Source organism: Xiphophorus hellerii, chromosome 1, assembly GCF_003331165.1.
Source record: "Xiphophorus hellerii strain 12219 chromosome 1, Xiphophorus_hellerii-4.1, whole genome shotgun sequence".
Classification (NCBI taxonomy): domain Eukaryota; kingdom Metazoa; phylum Chordata; class Actinopteri; order Cyprinodontiformes; family Poeciliidae; genus Xiphophorus; species Xiphophorus hellerii.
In genome coordinates this window covers 19095055-19115743 of record NC_045672.1, presented here as the reverse complement: position 1 = coordinate 19115743, position 20689 = coordinate 19095055, and the positions used below count along the sequence as shown (strand labels likewise).

Here is a 20689-nt window from a genome sequence, read left to right as displayed (position 1 = left end):
CATCCATGATGAACAATGTCTTCGACTCCATGCATGAATCTACTGCTGAACGGGAGAGCTCCCTCAGTGGCAGATAAAATTATCCTAAATGCACAAAGGAGAATTACAGGAGATCCTTCCTTCCAGCAGCAGTCAGATTCTACACCCATTACTGGCAGTTGGGCAATCATTCAGTCTGTTTTACTCATTTTTAAATAACATTTTTACTGTTATTGCAGGTCTGTGTTTCTGTACTGCACTCATATGTATTGTAAACAGTCTGTCTTTTTAATGTTTAATACACATGCACATTATTTACATTTAAGACAAAAGCATTATACTTAGTTTCACATCTCTTGGATCATGAGAAGGATATTTCTATTTCTGGTAATTCTTTCATTTATACATATGTTGTTGTTTTTTTTAAATTACTTTTTGATCTTTTGTGTGAACCTGTATGTCTTAGTGCTGCTGTTAAACCTGAATTTCTCCCCTGTGGGACAATAAAGGCTATATCTACTCCACAAAATATATTTATATTCCACAAAAAAAATAAAAAAAAGTCTTGTTTGTTGTCTATCGCCATCTGGTGGTCAAGTTTGGAAAATTAAACAATGAAGGATGATTGAGAAGTGAACAGTCCAAACACCTTGCAGCAAAAGGTGATGGGGTAAAAGGTAGATCAATAACCAATTTACTATCTAGCCATGAATTTACAGTGAACAGGGCATCCTGAGCTTTCCAGTGATACCCTATTTGAGAGGCTTCAGACTTCATCTTCCATATTTTATGCTACAATAGGAAAGCAGTTATTTGCATGTTTTGGATCATTTTAAGTTTTCCAGACTGAAGACTTAACTAACTTAACACTGCAGTTCAATAATTGTAACATTATCTGAATATGTTACGGAAAATGTAACATATTGATCACAAATGATGAATAAATAATGATTTATTCATCATTTGTGAAGACTACCACTTCCTGTTTCTAAAAAAAATTCTTTTGGTATGGAGGCAAGAGGCCTGAATGAAGCAAAAAGGACTTTACTCTTGTCAAATAAAGGTGAACACTAAGTAGATACATGTCTTCATTTGAGTTTCTTTTTTAATTCCCTCGTCTACTTGGCGATGCACTTGCTCAGGTCTGATATATATATATATATATAGCCATCAACATATGGGTTCTTGAAAAATCATTGTGGTACAGACCTCTGAAGGGAATCCATATCCACGTGAAGATGAATGACAGACACCAAAATGCAAATAAAGGTCTTCATCAAAGCAATAAACTTGTGTTTTTAGAATTTTATTCTTCAAATTATTTTGTAAAATCTCATTTACATTTCTTTTTCCATATATATGTATATATTTATATATATATATAATATTCACCAATTAACAGTTTTGGCTATTTTCCCTTTCTACCCCATTTATGCCCACACACTGATCCTAAGTTAAATACCCCTTCACATACACATTGTGCGATGATGATCCTTAGTGCCAAGGTAGGTGGGTGGGTGTTTGGGGATGGATCTGAACAGAGCATGCCAGGAGAAAGGCTACAGAAACAGGGCATGGAAATGAGGCAGCCTAACTACAACACCTGTATGAAAACCAGTAAGATAACCACACAAAAGGTAAAGGGAGTATCTTCTTCCACAATGTCTTAAGTAATTATGGTGCAAGTCAGACCAATCATGTTAAAGAGATTGATGTATAACATCATTTCTTCCCAGAAATCAGCAATTTGTGTTGATAAATGTAAACTCCACAAAGTCAGTTTTTCAAACTTCTGAAATAGAGCCAACTAATCTAAAGGCAGCCCTCAAGACTGTTTAGCCCTTTGTAGTGACCAACACAAGTCATCAGTCTATTGTTTACAGTCAGAGCCACATCAAATGGAGTGTAAGTGGCCATCTATGTTGATTTTCTTCACAGGCTTCTTAAAAAGCCCACAATCTACAGACAAAACTCAACTTTAACGAAAAATAAAAAGTAAAAATCACAGGTTTATATGTTACATTAGCTTCACATCCAGACAAGCCATACAATGTATTTGTTTCCACTCCAGTGAGAGTTGTTCTTCATTTGGCAAAACGATCACTCTTGACACATGGCTCAATACTTCTGAAAGTCCTCGGTGATGCTGGTTATGAATTGCAAACAGCTACTAAAACACAACTACTCTGAAACATTTAAAAAGGCTTGATTGGATGGAAAAAAAATTGCACATCTCCCCAAAGGTCACAAGACTTATTGATACACTAGTTTAGATGAAGTTGAAATCTCTTAAAGACCCTTCCATCTACTTCAAACTGATATCAAAACATCCCTTTTGATCCGTTTTAATATGTTTAAGACAACACCTGACTTTAGCTTTTAAGGAAAGGAACAAAAAGGTTCAAAATTAGACATTGCTTCCTGAATCCAATGTCAGACAAGGTCATTACAACACATCCCATGTACAGGTGTACAATATTCTGCTTTAAAAAAAAAATTTAAAAAAAATCAAGATGCACTTTAAAAAATATCTATAACCTTCTGTACTTTTAATCCATTTTTTCTGAAATCCAGAAATGAACTTTACATTTGGAGTCTGGAGATTAAATAGCAATGCTGAAACAACAGATTGATAAAACATAGTATCTGACAACGTTAACAAATGAATCAAAATATTCTATGATAAGAGAGCTATACAGTCTTAAGGCATTCAGAGGTTAATCATGACAGCACATGAAGGCTCGAGCAGCCCAAGCAGTCTGTCAAAAATAAATCAGACTTTTATTTTTTATGAGTAGTGACTGAAAATTAGCCCTTGGTAACTATAGACTTTTTACATGGAGAACAAGAGTAAACACCACACGGACCCATTCAAGCATGGGCTAATGTTTAAACCGAAGCAGCATATCTCCAACACCCAGCTATGAAACAGATATAGCAGAGGGGCTCCGAGTGTTTTACAGCAAGCTGAAAGACTCCAACTGGTTAAATCAATGTAAACTTGCAATAAATGTGCTCAAACTTTAAATTTCAGTTAGAGATGCACCAATAAGGTTTTTCCAGGCCAATTCCGTGTTTCCGTCTTTTGACATTTTACCTATAAATTCTGACAGCTTCCAATTTTTTTCTGCACAGCAACAAAAATAAAATGTGCAATAGCTTCATTGACAGCAGCTGTAGCTTTGAAAATAATGGAAATAAAACATTAACCCTCAATCTTTAATTTTTATTGAGTGCATCAAGCCACATGCTGATTGCTGATGCATTTCTACACTGAATTAACCAACCGATCATCCTTCACAGCACATCGAGGGAAAAGTATCCAGATCTAAACTCTGACCTCGTTGATTGGTGCATCCCCGAAAAGTAGTGTAGTAAAAGTCTGCTTTGCAAAGCTATTAACGTTAAATACTTCTATAATAGAAAGCAATAAAGTCTAAATTAATTATGAGACACTGAGCCGGTGTCAGTGCTGAGCTGAACTGCAACATAAGTGGTTTCTATTTTTGCCAATCCAACCAAGAGAAAAACATAAATGCAACCCAGTTAAGTAAGGAAAAGTAGAAATTACAAATTAAAATTGGTTTTGCTACTTATTAAATGGAGTCAAGTATTTGGAACAAGAATATTTTACACAATTCCTCCTTCACTAAATAAACATCTGAACCTGATTCCATTTATAATACATTTGGATGGTTTTTTGAGGTTACCGCACCACTTTTTAAACACAGACAACTTGTTAATTAAATGCTTTGTTCTGTTTATTTTTTCCTCTGAATATTGAGGCTAGTTTTAATCCACAATGTCAAACTGGGTGTAAGCTGATATGAATTGAGGTAGACAGAAACCATTGAGGAGCATAAATCTTCATACTGCCGAAAACCAACCAACAGTTTTACATTTGTTAGTCACTAGACATGTTTACAAGCATTAGATTTCCTGTGACCCCACTTGAAGCTGAACGAGAGTCACTAATTTGCGGAGGAGGCATCATGAATCATGTGGGGTTTGTGGGAAGTAATGAGAGGGACGAGGCCTGAAACTGACACCAACGGTCTGACGGAAATCATCTTCAACATCTCGAGTTCACAGTAGCGTTTAAAACTGATCCAAAGAAAGAAAATTACAAATATTTCAGGGTAAATTTACAAGGCATAATATTTTAAATAGAACATATGTCTCTTCAGGATATCTTCTACCCCATATCAACATATGTAAGATGTACATCCAGAAAATGCCAGACCTCATGCCCATTTAACAGTCTCACATTGTCCTAGAGAACAGAGAGTTACTGACTTCCAGTGTGTTTACTTTTTTTCCCAACATTTTTCAAGTTTTCTAAAACATTACCTTTAAATATTAGGCAAGCTCAGGTCTTTTCTACACATACATACACACACTCATACATAAATATATACTGTATCTACTTATGTATATATATTAATATATAAGAAGAATTTTTAGCTGAGAAGTTAGGCAAAGTGTATAATGTTCATTGGGGCAGATTTGACTAAAATGAGATGAAGTTTAACTAATTTGTCCAGTTTTCCCCATGCGGAGAGTAAAAAACTAAGAACAGTGGGAAGCGCAACGTCAACACAGGATGACTGAAAAGCACGTCATCTGGTAAAACCAATAAATAGAGAAAAGGCTTACAGCTTTACAAGGCAGAGAGTAGGCATGGGCCAGTTATAGGTACTGAGGTATAAGACGGTGTTACAAAATGGAAATTTTAAATCTAAGAAGAAAAAAAACATTTGCCTCATTCTGTTCCTTCATATTAAATTCAAATTTCAGTTCAAAATACTTTATTAATCCCAATGGAAAATTCAAAGTTGCATTATATAATAAAGTTCCTATAATGAGATGCCACAATACATGGGGTAATGCAGTGCACCCCTTTCCTTTTCACAGTATGGTAGTGCCATTTTAACTGTGACTTTCCCATTAAGCAGCTGGCTCCACGGGCAGATAGCCTGACTAATTTTGTTACTCTAAAGAGCAGAATTGTAAAAATATTGTATTATGCACAGTCAACACTTAGAAACTACTCAAAAATTTAACAAGTGTAAAAATAAATGTAAAGATATTTATAATGATCAATGTCTCATTATTTTAGCCACATTGGGAAGAACTAATGCTTCTGTTTTAATTGATTATATCATGTTTAACATTTTATTGTTTTCATTTTCTGTGTGTGCTCTATCATGGTGTGTGTGTATACCATGACAGAGCTGCTCATTACCCGAGATCATCACAGCGTGAGAATCTCACACCGCCCCATGCCTAGCGGAGAGCTGGGTTAATGACATGGCTCTGTGGTATGTGTATTCCGTGGGTCTACTGTCAGTGAGTGAGAATGTACAAGTTGGAGAAGAAACCACTAGATAAAATCAGAAACCAGAGAATGAACTATGTAAGCCAAGCTTAAAGCAATAGTGCAAAACTACATTAAATGTTAAGGGATTGTACAGAAGGGGATTACTCCGCCTGCCTGCTTCATCGATACACTAGGTGTGATATGGTGCCAGATTTAAAGTTGAGCTGATGGTTGGGCACAAAGTTGTGCTGAGGATTCTTTCGTGTGCACACATCTTTCGCATACAAGCCCATGCAAGAGTCACACGACACCTTAGAGCAATTTACGCAGGTGTGTGATGCGCCTGGCTTGTTGCAAAACCCACATCGTGACCCCCCAATACTTATGCGCTCCGTGCTCCCTGCCTTTGGTGTTGTCATAGCAACTGACTTGCTTGGAAACAGTTTGGTGGGCATGAGGGGTTTTTCCAACATCTGGGGGTGAGGATGGGGATGGGAATGAGAATGGGTCAGGGTTAGAGGGTGTGGATGGAGATGCGGGTGAGGCTGGGCGTTGGAGTAGACCGATAGCTTTTCCTTCACAGGAATGTATCCATCAAGGGGGCGTGGGGATTTCGAGTGGTAGTCCTGGAGGCCACAACAGGGGGACGGATCTATATCGTGGCAGGCGGAGCAAAGAATCATGTCACACCTCTGACAGGATGCCATTGTGGAGCATCCCAATCCACAACCCTGACATTTCACACTACCATGAGCTTTGAGAAGCCAGCCATCTCTGGCATCACGCGGCTCTCTGGATGGCGGTCGAGACGGAGTTTGCCTTCCTCCCGTCCCGACACCACCTCTCTCTGTGTACAAGTCAATGTCATCTAAGGAGGACATATGGTAGGACGTGTAGGGGTCAACTGGAGGAGGAGACTGCATGGGGAAAAAGTCTGCAACAGGGCTGTAGGAAGGTGGAGCAGCAATAGAGAAAAAAGATGCAGAGGTGTTGGGCCTGATGATCTCATCCTTCATGTCTTCCTCTGTGTCCACAAACAGAGGCTCCTTCCTTAGACTCAGAGATGCCTTCAGGATAGGCTTGTTGACTGCTGGGTGCCAGTGACCTGCTCCATCTGTAACATCCACAGACTTGGACGGTCGGCTTCCTCGTCTCAGATGGTGGGCATGAGGCCTTTCTATATCCAACGGTCGAACAGACAACCGAGCGATATCTGCCCCGAGGCTGTCTCGTCTGCGCAGCGCCTCAGCGCAACCAGCTGCATCATCTCTACAACCCCGGCGGAGCTCCAGAGCTTCCAGCTCCGAGGCGGAACCGCGGGCGAGAGCCACCACCTCCCCTAGAAGACGACACTCTGCCTGAGCCAGGAACAGCTCAAAGGCTAACTGGCGGAGATGACTGCTGTCTCCTGGGTGGTCCAACAAACGGAATTGCGAATCATGTTCACAGGTATATCCAATGGTACGCATCAGTGTTCGGAGTTCGGCGTCAGAAATGGCAGACTGCAGGTGATACACATAAGGGCCTGTGAAGGTCTAAAAGAGAGAGACATCTGTCAAACACTGGCACAATATAAAATAAACATCAGTTCATGGTGTGATTTTTATCCTTAATGCAATTGGTCTAAAAATCAGCATGACCGCAGCTCAATCTAAAGATTCATAAATCAAAACCACTTAAGTACATTTTTAGATATAATTTGTAATAAGGAAAGTACTGAATTGCAATACATGAGCTGAATTTGCAATGTTAGATGTGAACAAACATACAAGGATAGAAAGAACGTCAAACTATTTCCTAATTCCAGGTTCTTACAATTCTTAAGATACTGATTGCAACCAGAGTTTGTTCTAAAAACAAATGTAATACTTGTTTTGTGTCTCTTTTCAACATTCAGAATGCAAAATCATAATCATTTTAATTACCGAAAAGTTACGGATGTATGTAAAACCTTACTTTGATCAATTTTCTGGAAACTAATGGGTAAAGACAACTACAGTGCCCCTTCAAGAGGAAAACACAATCTAAATACAGACAAAATAAAAATTTTACAACAATCGAAATAAAAATAAATGTTTATAGTTCCTTTTCCTCCCTAAATGCTGGTCTGGGAACTTCTGGGAAGTCTCCAAAACCTTGCTTAGAGTGAAGCTTCTGGATACAACCTAGCAGTCCTTAAAGTACTCAAGTATTCAAATAAAAAGCTAATTATTCTGACTTTATTTTAGATTCACCATCTCAGGAATATCTGCAATAACTAAAATAACAATAAGGACTTAAACAAGAAAATATGTTACAATCAATGCATTTACGTGATCAGAAATCACCATAAAAAATGATGAGGGAAAAAAAAGCTCTGAAACATGAAACCTTTTTGAGCTGAAACTTTGAGGTAAGAATCTACCAAAGGTGTAACCCGATGACTGTCTGGTATTTATTAATAAGTAGCTCACACAAGTATTATTCCAATACTAAGTCTTATTATGACACCTGTGATATATAATAAAACTATGACAATAAATTACACTCACCTTTATACATCGAAACTCTTTCTTCCAAGGGAAGAGCAGGAGGTTGGTGCAGATAGTTTCCAGAGTGTGAAAGGCCCTCTCCAGACTCTTAAGGTTGCCTCCTCTCTGGCATCGGAGCGAGTTCTCCACCATCTCGTAGAAACGGACCATGCGAAATCGCTGACCAGGATCTGGCTGATAGGCTCCGAGCAGAGCCGTCGCTGTGGAGAGTAGTGCCTCGCTGTCCTTGTGTCTGCTTCTGTCTCCCTCCAACGTACTTCCAGTTCCCGTATATCCCCCCTCCGGACGCCTTTCCAGTGCCGTCACATACCTCCGGAACAGGTCCTCTCTCAACTTGGCATCCATTATTTGCAACAGACAATCATTCAGATACCAGAGAGACCCTCAGCTCTTTAGGCACGCCTCGATTGGAGATGCCACATTCAAGCACCATTTTAGGTGAGCATAATTTACCGTGCACATTGGCACACACTAAATTCCAATGTTCTGGAGAGAGAGGAGCAGATAGACTCAATAGCCCATCCTCTAACCACAAAAAACTGTGTTTTGGTAGCTTTCAGTTGGCGGAGCAAGGCAGCAGCCTGTATGGTTGTCTTTGTCTGGGCATCTCTTCTTAATCTCAAAGAATAACTTGTTTCAAGACAAATAGGTCTGTGTCACACAGACAGCAAGGAGGAGATTTGCTCTCTGGCAATTCAAAGTTGGATTTATGGAGTCCCTTTGCTTCAATATTTGTAGAGTTTGAGGTCACTCATTCGGACAAGTCATTCTTAGCTGAATGGTTCTTCTCAGACATTTCCAAACTGAAAAAAAAAAAACAAAAAAAACACAAAGGACAATTACAAAAAAGGCAGTTTTATCACACATATCAAAATAAGAAAAGGCATGCTATATGAGTCTAAATATAGAGCCAATTGGTACAGTCTTGATCTGATTATTGGTTTCAAGGTACAGTTTAAAATCATTTCAAGGAGAAGACAAAAAAAGTCCCACAGTATTCTCTTGTATGGACCATAAGTAAGGCAGTACAGCTCTGTGGCATGAGTGGGATGCTGAAGATGCACTGCGTGGGTTCCTGAATGTTGGTTAAACCACCGATACAGCTAGACTGATTCAATTACCGTCATGTTTGTAACAGCTACACAGATTTGGATAGTTCAAGTATAGATAAGCACATTTAAAGGTAGAGAGTAACACACTTATTTGTTTAAATTTGGGCAAGTGAAAATGTGGGCTATGGCAAAGAGCAGTTACCTTTATGAAGCTATTCACTTACAATCCCCAAAGTGATTAATGAAGGAATTCCAATGTGTAGTTTATCTGTTTGCAATCGTGTGACTGTTAACCACAAGGAAGAACGTACTTGTCGTTCCTTCGCAAGCTGGCTATACCAGTTTCATTACAGATACAGTGAGCATCATGTAGCCAGCTAGCACGCAGTGTTAACATTCCTTTTCACTGCGTATATCAACTGCGACAGCATCAGTAGCCGTATACAAAGACCAGGAGAAAACACAACAGCAGCTTTTTGGTGGATTCTCAATCTCAACCCCGAAAACAGCAATCGAGAAAGACCCCAAACTAAAAGAAGCAGTGAACGCCCATTTCATCACAGCTGCCTAGCTAACGTTTGCTCCTAGCTAGCAGGGCGTTCCATCGTAACCAGGATCTCTTTATCGGGTTTAGAGAGTCATTTATCAACACAGGAAGATTATAAAACAAAACCTATGTAATTTGCAGTAAATATGCTTCTCATAGGGAAACCCGCCGCCTTTTGAACAGAAACCTCGCCACCCGTGTATCTTACCTTAAGCAAATGTTAGCCTGGCTAGTTACGCCTCCTCAGCTGTTGAAAATTCCCTTCATCGCAATGCGCATGCGCTCAGAGCGTCAGCATGGTGTGACCCACGTGCTGAGGAAGAGAGGGCACTGTGAGACACAAATATAAAATCAGTTTCTAACAAACTATATTATTGATGTTTTTTGCTTGTTCAGAGCAAAAACGGCATTAGGAGATCTAGAAAAGTTCTATTTCGTTTTTATTTTTTATTTCAGACTTTTTATTTTCCCTTTTGAATTTGAATGGCTATTTGTATAGTCCTGATTTTTTCAACAAAAATAATAAAACAGCTTTAACAAAAAATGTATACATATAAAAATATACAGTGTTCTTTATTTTATTTACTTTTTATCTGAAGCTTGATGATAATAGTAGCAAGACAGTCAAGACGAAGAGATGACATGATTATGTGAGATGGGAAAAGGCAGGTTTTCTGATTGACTCAGATCAAAACAATATATATATGGAGAGAAGATCAGCACTGGTTGCCATCAGGGGATTATTTGTGTTGCCCCAGAATATCTATAATCTTCCCAGTAGTGCTAAATTAATTCTTCAAGATAAATTATTGAATTTATGGAATTTGTCAGGCTTGAGAGCTACAACAAATTAGTGCATTAAAGTCACCGACTTTAACCAATGTCAGAAAAGACTTACCAAATACAAATAAGACAATTTTTTGTGTACACCCTTGTACATCTTCTGGATATATCTCTTTTGCTGAGATTCATGCTGACATATCAAACTGTAAGGACAAATTTATAGCAGAAGAAAATCCCTTGTAGTTATTAAAACAGCATACGCCAATTCAAAGAAATGTACAACTCAGTAGGATAATTTAAAAATGTACAAAGTATGAATGTGCAATTAATGAAAAAAGCAATACTGGACTAATTAAAGTGAAAAAACTGTGCAAACAATTGTGTGCAAAATACCAGCAGGAATGTTATTTGAAATGGAAAAAGCTACAAATGCCCCAGGAATGTAAACACTCATTGAGTTTGTTAGGAGCAGTGATGGCTATATGCTAACAGCTGAAGGAGTTACAAAAACACTCTTTAGTTCACCTATGCAGAAGTTCAGAGCTCTCCAGTTCAGCAAGAGTGTCATGCATGGGGTAGGTAACACTTTTAATTCTATATAATTTAATTCTACAATTAAATTATAAATTCTATAATTTGGATTCTTTCTCTTGTTTATATATATATATATATATATATATATATATATATATATATATATATATATATATATATATATATATATATATATATATAAAAAAAAAAATTCCCTTCTCACCCACCGCGGGTGGTTCTTATCCTCTGAGCTCGGGTCCTCTACCAGAGGCCTGGGAGCTTGAGGGTTCTGCGCAGTATCTTGGCTGTGCCAAGGATTGCACATTTATATATATATATATATATATATATATATATATATAGATGAGGGTTACCTGCTAAATTACGGGCAATAGATAAACTGGCAGCTTAAACCTTAAACTGTATTACTTTCAGTTGTGACATGTTTACAGGAGTACATCTGCTGTAATGTTGTCGTGATTGTAATTCCCGAAGCTCCGCCCCTCGCGCTTAAAAAAGAACCCAAACCCAGTGACGTTTTGTTACAGTTGGTGTTGCTGGGGACTTACACAGTGAAGAAAAGAAATGGCGATGCTCGGAGGTTTCAGCTCAGCACAGCCCAGGAAGAGTGTCCCTGACGGGAGCAGCGACATGTCGGATTTCGTTTGTCCAGTTTGCCTTGAAATCTTCGAGACTCCTCTAACAACACAGTGCGGTCATACGTGAGTATTTCGTGCTAATTTTACATCTCCCTCCCCCTATCCCACGTCTGCTACCACCAGCGATGCAACGATAGCAGTTAAAAACAATGAGAGAAAAGGGATGGCGTTAAAGACATTGTTGGATAAAGTCTCAAAACGTTAAGCGTTCCTTCGTCTGCTTTTTGTCGAGACTATGCTGTTCTACTTTATTCTAAAATTATGTGGAAAACCCAATTAAAACCTGCTAAATCAGTTTCAGTTTTGTTTACATCAAGAAGGAGGCCTCAGTCGGGAAATGTAGTCTTATTTTCCATTACAATGACTGACAGAAGTGCTGTAAAAGACTACAACTCCCTGCGCTTTCTTGAGTTTGGTACTTTCCTTCGGTTTTACGGAAAGCTCATGTTAGTAGCATAAAAAAGAAATGACTCCGCTAACAAAGTGTCTGAATTATTAATAAAAGAATAAACAAAAGCTAGATTTGAATAACAAAACCCTAAAACATATGATATTCAGTTTATTTCCTTCTGACCACACCATTATCGCATTCTTTCCTCTGTTTCCTGGCAGGTTCTGCCAGAGCTGTTTGCAAGAATGTTTGCGTCCACAGAAGCCTGTGTGTGCTGTATGTAGGACAGCTGTGACCAACTGGACTAAAGCTGCTGATTTAGAGACCCTCATCCACTCGTCTGTGGCAGCTTGCAAGGGATGTGGAGTTCAGGTATGTTTAATTGAAACTCTAGTAAGCCAAGACTATCGCCAGCTTCATGTGAAATACTGTATATTTGAGAACACCTGGTGACTACAATTTCTATGTTCAGTTTGAAATTGTAATAATTGTGTTAATTACCACAAAGACTGACTTCTTATAAACATAACAAAGTGGTATGTTATTTGTTTCTTTACAAGGTTGGCCTCTCTCAGATGAGGAGCCACACAGCTGCTTGTTCAAAATACCAGGAGTACATTGAGGAGGGGGTGAGGAGCACTGCCCAAAGTCAGCCTGCCATTATCAGGTGAGGGAAATGCTGCACAATCATTGCTGTTATATGGAAGGGGGGAAAAAATCATACTGCTTCACACTAATTAGAAGAATAAGAAAATGTTTTGTATCTAATGATAGCCTTTTGTCTGGTTGAATAAATTTAGGGCTGCACTGATATACACTCTGGCCTTAATTTAGGAGCATAGTCTTGTTGTAACCCACTTCTACATTACCTGTTGCAACTCCATTGATTAGAAAGGCAGAAAAAGTTGCACACACAACAGGGATAACCACAGCCTTTAGAGGATTGTGAAGGATGGAGGGGGTAAATTCACAAACCTTGGACCATGGCTGGAGTCACCACCCAGATGCATCTGGGACATGGGGTAGCGCTTAACCAGAAACAAGGTCACAAGTGTCCTCTTCTTGGATGAAAGTAAATATAGCATTGCATTTGGTCCTGGCATCTGGGAAATTGGTAGAGAGACACAGATTCCAAATTTGTAGAGGTCCAGTATGAAGTTTCCAGAGGACTGAATTTTATGTCATATTAACTGCAAACCATAATCACCATTAAACAAGAAAACACTTGAAATGTATCACTATACTGTATGTAAAGACTTTATGAGTTTCAGTTTGTTAGCTGAATAACTGTTCAATGATATTCTAATTCAGTAAGATATCCTTTCAGACATTTACTGTCTCCTTGCCCAGCGTATTAAGGACAGTCAGCAGGAGGAGTTATAACCGAGCCATATCACAACTGTGTGAAAGGACAGTACTTCAAACACACTCAACTGCAGTAGAGATTATGTCATAAGATGTCTATGGTTCCAGTAAGCTGTTAAGTTATGAGGGTGTATTTAAAAAAATAAATAAAATGGAATTACTCTTTGTTTTTAATCCTAGAAGAAACATTGACATGAATGTCTATAGGATAAATAACACCAACTGTTAAATTGTTTGCACAAATGATTCCCTCACTGGTACTGTTTTAACTTTTAGTGTTGGAGAGGGCAATACTGAATAAGCAAAGTATTTGTTTATTCAGATAGAACAGGCAATATTCACCTATAGAAAATATTTGCCTATAATTGCAAAATAACTTTTGTTATCTTGGTTGGTGAGGCATCGACATTATGCTAAAGTAGTATTTTGATTCTTTTTCTCTCTTTTTTTTTTTTGGTTTGTTTTATGATTTTTTTTTCTTTTTTCTTGAAATAAAGGGTGAAAAATATTCACGTAGGATTTTATGAGCATGTATTTTACGTTGACATGGGTCAGGATATAGTGGGGAAAATTTAATGTAAATGTTACAGAAATACCAGTTTATTGATTGCAACTGATTGTAAACTTCAAGAAAAACTGATGATAGTTGAGGTTGTTGCTCTTCTTTTTCTACAGTCAATTCATTGACACCATAAATAAAAGCTGCATTTTTGTTTTTATTGGAAACTTATTATTAACCTCAAGTATAACTAATTATTATTATTATTTTCATATTTGCTGCACAGTTGTGCTATTTAATTAATCCATGGAATAATCACATTGAAAGTCTGTATTTTACAGGTATGAATTTGATTTATTTATTTATTTTTTGGTGGGCTGCACAGTGGCGCAGTTGGTAGCACTGTTGCCTTGCAGCAAGAAGGTCCTGGTTCAATTCCCGGCTGGGGTCTTTCTGCATGGAGTTTGCATGTTCTCCCTGTGCATGTGTGGGTTCTCTCCGGGTACTCCGGCTTCCTCCCACAGTCCAAAAACATGACTGTCAGGTTAATTGGTCTCTTTAAATTCTCCCCAGGTGTGAGTGTGCATGGTTGTTTGTCCTTTTATTTATTTATTTTTTTGGGTGTAGACTGCATGCAAAGAGAGATTTAAAGATAGAGGTAGAAAATGCTGGCACTCGAGTAAAGGGAATTTGAAACCAGGTTCTTGACAAACTGGTATTGTTGCTTACAGTTAAATATTTGGGGAGTGAAGAAAGCAAAAAGCTTAATGCAAGGAAGTTCCAGAATGTATTGCATAGTAAAAAGTATTTTTGCCATACAATTGAAATATACACAGCGTTGGTACATTTAAATCCCTTTTTGGTTGAAGATGCAAGTCAGTAAAAGAAAAATGTAAAATGTGCATTATGATAAAAGTGAAAGTAAATCTGCTTTTTTATCTGAGGTTGTATAATGATCTGCTGGTGTTGTTAAGTGGCCATCTTTGAAAGCGCATTGGCTCAGGCAAGTGACTCAAGTTTAAAGCTTAATGAGCACCGGTAATCTTACTGTATCCTGCTTATTTAAAATGCTTCTTTAAATAATAAATTTTTTATGTCAGAATTACTGAGGTATAGAGTTGCCAATGAAGTATTTATTTAGGTCATTTGGTTAAAAAAAAGAAAAGAAAAAATACTATAAAACAAAGCAGATTGTTTTATAGCACAATTCACAAGTATACAATTTACCAGGAAAAAATGAATAGTATATATAGAAAATGACAAAAGGAATATATTGGAAGCATAGAAGTATAATGTATAATTAAGTGGGTATAGTGCTTCTTCTCTGTGTGTAAAAGTATGGAATTTGATTTGAAGTATTTTCCAGGTCTGGATAAGTATGGAAAAGAAAATAGTCTAAGAAAAAATATTTGTATTTCCAGGCTCCATTCCCCATCCCGTACTCTCTGACTTCCTTTAATCGCCCCTTTCCTTTTGTCTCCTTTTCTTTCTCCTTCTTGCATGACATTCTCTGTGACTCCTGTTTCTTCCTCTCCCTACTTTCCTCTTTTTCTTCATCTGTTTTGGCTTTCCTTGCATTTCTTCCTGTCTTTCTTTCCCTATCTCACTTTCTTTGTTGAGTCCTTCCTTCCTCACTATCGCCCTTCCTTGTTTTCTTCTGTCCGTCAATGTGTTCTTTCACCCTTTTTAATGCTGCCCTCTATCCTTGTCATTCTTTTCTTGCCTTTATCTTTAGCCCATTAATTGTGCCCATCCTTTCTAGCATGCATTGTTCTTTCCTTCTATATTTCTCTTTCCTGTCTTCCTTGTATCCTCCTTGTCTCATTCTGTGTCCGTTCCTCACTTCTATTGCCTCTTTATACAGTAGTATTCTTGGTGTCCGTCCTTCTGTTTCTTCTTGGTCTCTTTCTTTTCTTTCTTATATCATTTTTTTTATCTGTCTATACATTTTCCCTTGTTCTTCCTTCCTCACTCCTATTTTTTGTTTCTTTGGTGTGTCTTCCATTCCTTCCTTTTTGTCTGGTCTATGCCTGTGCCATAAATAAAAGTTTTCTCATGTAGCTAGTGACTGCTATCCCTTCATAGGGAATACATACATATTTTTTAAAAAGAGCTAAATGTTTGGGGAAACTCTGGGAATGTAAGTCAAGAAAACTATGGATTTTGTTTTTACATGAAAAATTATGCACCATCTCTTTTGTTGTCTCCCAGAAGTTCCTTAGTTTAATTAGCAAACCGAATTCATAACAAATTCAGCCTTACACTCCAGTTTGTTGTAATCATGGGTAAAAAGACTGATCACAGAATTATTTCTATTCCCTTACTTCAGCCCGGTGCCAAACCGCTTCACTTTCTCCTGTCCCTTCTGCAACTGCCCGAACCTGGATCAGGACAGCCTAGTTGAACATTGCACTACCCAACATGCACGGGATACACGCCAAGTGGTGAGAAATCCACAAAGTTATGTGATCCTTTTTGTTAGTTTTTTTTTTCCCTTTAATCATGACCAATAAATTGTTTATGGTTGCTTTGTTGCTCTCATTTTGTAAGGTGTGTCCTATCTGTGCCTCAATGCCTTGGGGAGACCCCAACTACAGGAGTACTGACTTTTTCCAGCACCTGAAGATCAGACACACTTTCTCCTATGACACTTTTGTTGTGAGTACAACACCATCAGCAATAGACTTCGGTTTTCAACTAATCTCTTGTGCGACGTTTTTTTATTTCTTCTTTTGTGGTGTTCTGCAGGATTACGCCACAGATGAGGCCACTATGATTCAAGAGGCTTTACAGCGTTCCCTCATGGACAAGTGAAGTGTGAGGAACAATGTAGCAGCAGGGAAAGAGGAATCCAGAGAAGAGAGCAGGAGATTGTCTTGGAAAGACAAAAAAAAAACACACTGTATCATCAATTTATCTATCCAGAGGACGGTTGTACTGAATCACTATGGATAATTATTATTTAAAGGGCACATTGGGTTGCATCTTCAAAATCTAAACGATTTAAAATAAAACAATAAATAATGGTATGTGATTGAAACATATTGTACTGTTTGATTTAGGGCTGGAGTGTATCAAGTGTGATAATCCTTTATCTTCCCCTCTACTGAGTCTGTGTTCTTTGTAGTTAGTTTTGCATCACTTTAACTACTTTTCAGTCATTTATTTAGTAATAATCTAGTGTCGTACGACCAAAAGCTTTCAAAGTTGTTGGGGGCTGAGAGGGGGGAAAAAGAAGTCTTGATGTTATGAGAGGGTTCGACCACTAGGTGGCTCAATATCGCCAACAAATAAACTTTATGAGGGAATGTTGTCTAGCAACAGTAATAAATGATGTGCTAGCCAAGAATGGCTGTGCTTATAAAATAACCGCCTCAAGAGAGAGAGAGGGACAAAGGGGTATGTTTAAATCTATGCTGTTTCTGGTTGGAGTGTTTTTTCCATTTTATTTTCCAGGATGTGCTGAAACGGATAACTTGTGTAGGGTCAAACGGAACCAGAGATGGTGGTTTGCTTCATTGTAATGTTCCTCCCTTTGTGTCTTTGTGCCTTCTAGTAAATCTTATTTCTGACTTCTAAAGTTAACAGGGCTAATCTAGATCATCCTGGGGACTAGCAGATCCAAGAAGGTCGGCATCAATTAGTTGTGTGGGTCATTTTTTCCCCCCTAATTTTTGTGTCGGTTATTTTGGCCAGTGGGGGGCACTAGAGTTCTACCTTTCCCTGACAGTTCTAGTTGTGACAACACTAGATCAACCTAGATTTCATTAAGTGTTTTTTCACATGCATTTTCATTTTGCTCTTTGGTTTTAAGTGCATTATATGACGGCATCACAGATATACAAAAATAGGTTTTAGTGAAATAATTTAGTCCTAGTGGAAATACAATGAATACAACTTTTAAATTACATGGTGAGGTATTATAACTTTAAATGTAAAGTGCTGTGACGTGTTGCTGGAATAGAAACTTGTAATAATCCAAAATACATTGCTTTTATATCTTCAAAATCTTAGTTCTTATATCGAATGCCACCCAAATATTGCTTGCATGCAGGGTTAGAAAATTCCAGCAGTGGTTTGTGTTTTCTAGGGCTGGGCAGGGTTATTTTATTATTATTTTTTTTCGTTTTGCCTGTATGCTTTTGCGTAATTTTTTTCCCCAATAACTTTTGATGTCTCAGATCAATTTTAGACTGTAATACAAATTTTTACATGGAAGCAATGCATTTTTGGTTTACCAACTGATACGTGAATATCCTTGCTAGCAGATTAAGTAGCTCCCATACCGAACCCTTGTGTTTTTTTCTTTTATCTAGTGTTTGGTCCTACTTATAAGGCCTGTTGTGAACGTTTTTGTCCTCCTCTGATGTAGTAATGTTTTTATTTTACTATGCGTTTCTAATGTGTGATATTTTCCCCCCTTTTTGCAATATACCTTTGTTTTTCTTTCATCAGCCCTGCTGTCAGGGTGTGCTAAGTCCCAAGAAATTAAAGATTTTTAATTATTTAAGCTTTGGACTCTGATATCAGGTGCTGTGATTTATACCTATATGTATTGGAGGTGTGTTTGTGTGTGTTTCAATCACTGATTACAGTGCATTGCAAACATATTCATACCAATTTGTCTCATTACAGCCACACCCCTCTATTTAATATTCTGGGATTTTATGTGATAGCCCAACACAAAGTCATACTTTACATTCAAGTACTGACCCCATGAGTCAGTACTTTAGGGTATGTGTGTACCAGCTCTGCACAGTTAGAGTCTGCAGTTTTCTCCATTCTTATTTATAGTCTGGGTCAAGATCATAATCTGTGAGCATTTTCAGGTCTTGTCATACATTCTGTTAGGTTTATGGTGGGGTTTTGACTGGCTTATTCTAACTAGTAGCTCAGCTGGGTGTCTGGTGTGTTCCTTGATTTTTATAATGCCCTAACATCTGTATATTTTTCTCTTATTAACTCATAGGCAGGTTCATTGGAAGGGCACCAGACTAAAAGATGCTGAATACAAATGCATGTCATACTTTTCAGGACATTTTTTTTTTTGTTGCTATTAAAGCCATGTGTCAATCTGAAGTCACGCCTGTGTGCTTTGTGTTGCTTGGTTTGGTTTTAAATGTGCAATATATGGAAGTTGAAGTGGTGCAAACACTTTACAGTACATATTTAAAGGAAATCAATGCACGAAAGAATAGTCATGGTAGCTTTCTCTGTTAGAATTAAGACAAAAATTGCTTCACAGGGAAGAAACTATGGAAATAAGAGCTTTCTATAAACCTTTGTTTTATTTTTAAGAAATGAGGACATCATACTAACAATGTTCTTGCAATGTAACAACTTGCTGATGAAACTTTGGCTCTTCAGTGTACACTGTCCACGGGGAGGGGAAATTCTCACATCTCTTTCCTTTAGAGCCTTCTGTAGCTCTAATCACTGCAGCTAAATAATACTACGGCTTTATAGCTCTACAAAGAACCTTATAAACCTTATGTTTTCTTACCCCCCTCCAATCAGGTTTTTGCTCCTGGCAGACACAGGAGTGATGTTAGCTGTGAGAGAACTAACGAGACACTTGAGTGCTTCTGGGCAGGAAGGAAGTCGCATGGAAAAACATGGCAGAAAGAAATATTTCTTGTCTGTTTGGTGGTGCCGCCTAAGAGGGAGAAGGGAGCCAAAGGTGGCAAGAGAGAAAAGGAAGAAAGCACAGGGAGGGGAAGGAAGAGAAGGGAAAACATTAAATAAAAATTTCATAAAGTTCTCTGTGTTGTTTCTTTGATGAGAGCATTAGATGGTAGAGTCTGCAGGCTCTATGGAGGCAGCAATTAATGCAACATGTGCCCAAAGGGATGGCGCTGGATTGTTTTGGATTAAGAGTACAATGCCACTACTAATCAAGACATTTCTCCACAGCTCTTGTTTTCACTCAGTGTAATGTTTTTGTCTAGCTCTCCTTTGATGGTTTAAAAGGCAAAATCATTCAATCTGCAAATTTGGATCCCTGAGCTGGTCGGCTTAAACAGGCAGAACAGGTACAGTACAAGGGCCTTGCAAAAGGACGTTTTTGGATAATGCACCAAGAACGCTTTCTTTCTAATTCAGACTGTTTCGGAAACATTGCAGTAAACCTGTGCTATAATTATATGGAGGTGGAGGTGCTGTGCAAAGTATTCATCTCCTTGGATGTTTATCTTCATTATCGCTCTTACAAATCAATCATGATTTTAAAAAAAACAAGCACAAACACTCTTTAATGTCAGAGTAAAAACAGATTTCTACAAAATAAAGACAAATAGAAAATATTTCATATACAAAAGCACTTAAATATTCACCTCCTTCAAGTCAGTATTTAGTATATGCACCTTTGGCTGCAATCACAGCATGATGTGTGTGGAACATGGACAGGTCTTAATCAGGATTGCATATCTAGACACTGAAGCCTAACTGCATTCTTGCACGCTAAACTGTTCAAACTCTGTCAGGTTGCGTGGAGAACAGCTGCCATAAATCACGTCCTGCCACAAATTCTCTATCAGATTGAGGTCTGGGCTTTGACTGGTCCACTTGTCTTCAAAGCATTTCACTGTAGCTTTAGCTGGATGCTTTGTGTTGTCTTGCTGGAAAATAAATATTCTCTTCCAGATGAAAACAAAATGACCTCTAGGATTTTCCTATATTTTTGCTGCATTCATTTACATTCACATGCACCGTTGTCCTATTTCTTGATGACGTATTTAACTGAAGTTCAGGGGATGTTCAGTGCCTAAGAGATTTTTTTATATCCATTCCTTGATCTATACTTACCAAGTTTTCCTTTGATTTGTTCTTTTGTTTTCATGCTGTCATAGTATCCAGGAATACCGATTAACCAGTGAAAGGATTTCCAGACACAGGTGTCTTTACACTGCAATCACTCACTGCACTCAGTTGATCTCCATTCTACTCATTGTGAGACACTAACACTAACACTAATTGGCTGGACCTCTGTTGAATTCGGTCAGTCAATTTAAAGGGGATGAATATTTCTAA

General features: G+C 38.0%; 2 protein-coding genes across 2 annotated transcripts; one reads left to right on the top strand and one right to left on the bottom strand.

Moving 5' to 3' along the window:
* Positions 1–5097: 5097 nt before the first annotated feature.
* On the bottom strand, positions 5098–9725 carry spata2 (spermatogenesis associated 2). Its single transcript, XM_032576008.1, has 3 exons — positions 9638–9725; positions 7831–8633; positions 5098–6834 (listed from the first exon to the last, which is right to left on the bottom strand). Exons 2-3 carry the CDS (start codon positions 8173–8175, stop codon positions 5479–5481), a joined length of 1701 nt encoding a protein of 566 aa, XP_032431899.1. The 5' UTR covers positions 8176–8633; positions 9638–9725; the 3' UTR covers positions 5098–5478.
* A 1536-nt stretch (positions 9726–11261) lies between these two features.
* rnf114 (ring finger protein 114) lies at positions 11262–18739 on the top strand. The gene is made up of 6 exons (XM_032575994.1): positions 11262–11468; positions 12018–12168; positions 12357–12463; positions 15990–16104; positions 16211–16318; positions 16409–18739. The coding sequence occupies exons 1-6, from the start codon at positions 11332–11334 to the stop codon at positions 16472–16474; spliced, it is 684 nt and encodes a 227-aa protein (XP_032431885.1). The 5' UTR covers positions 11262–11331; the 3' UTR covers positions 16475–18739.
* The last annotated feature ends 1950 nt before the right edge of the window (positions 18740–20689 follow it).

Coding starts and splice junctions, on each gene's coding strand:
- rnf114 (XM_032575994.1), top strand. CDS start 11,332: ATGGCGATGCTCGGAGGTTTCAGCTCAGCACAGCCCAGGAAGAGTGTC. Junction 11,469..12,017: donor ACAACACAGTGCGGTCATAC/GTGAGTATTTCG, acceptor GTTTCCTGGCAG/GTTCTGCCAGAGCTGTTTGC. Junction 12,464..15,989: donor AGTCAGCCTGCCATTATCAG/GTGAGGGAAATG, acceptor CCCTTACTTCAG/CCCGGTGCCAAACCGCTTCA.
- spata2 (XM_032576008.1), bottom strand. CDS start 8,175: ATGGATGCCAAGTTGAGAGAGGACCTGTTCCGGAGGTATGTGACGGCA. Junction 6,835..7,830: donor AAGAGTTTCGATGTATAAAG/GTGAGTGTAATT, acceptor TCTCTCTTTTAG/ACCTTCACAGGCCCTTATGT.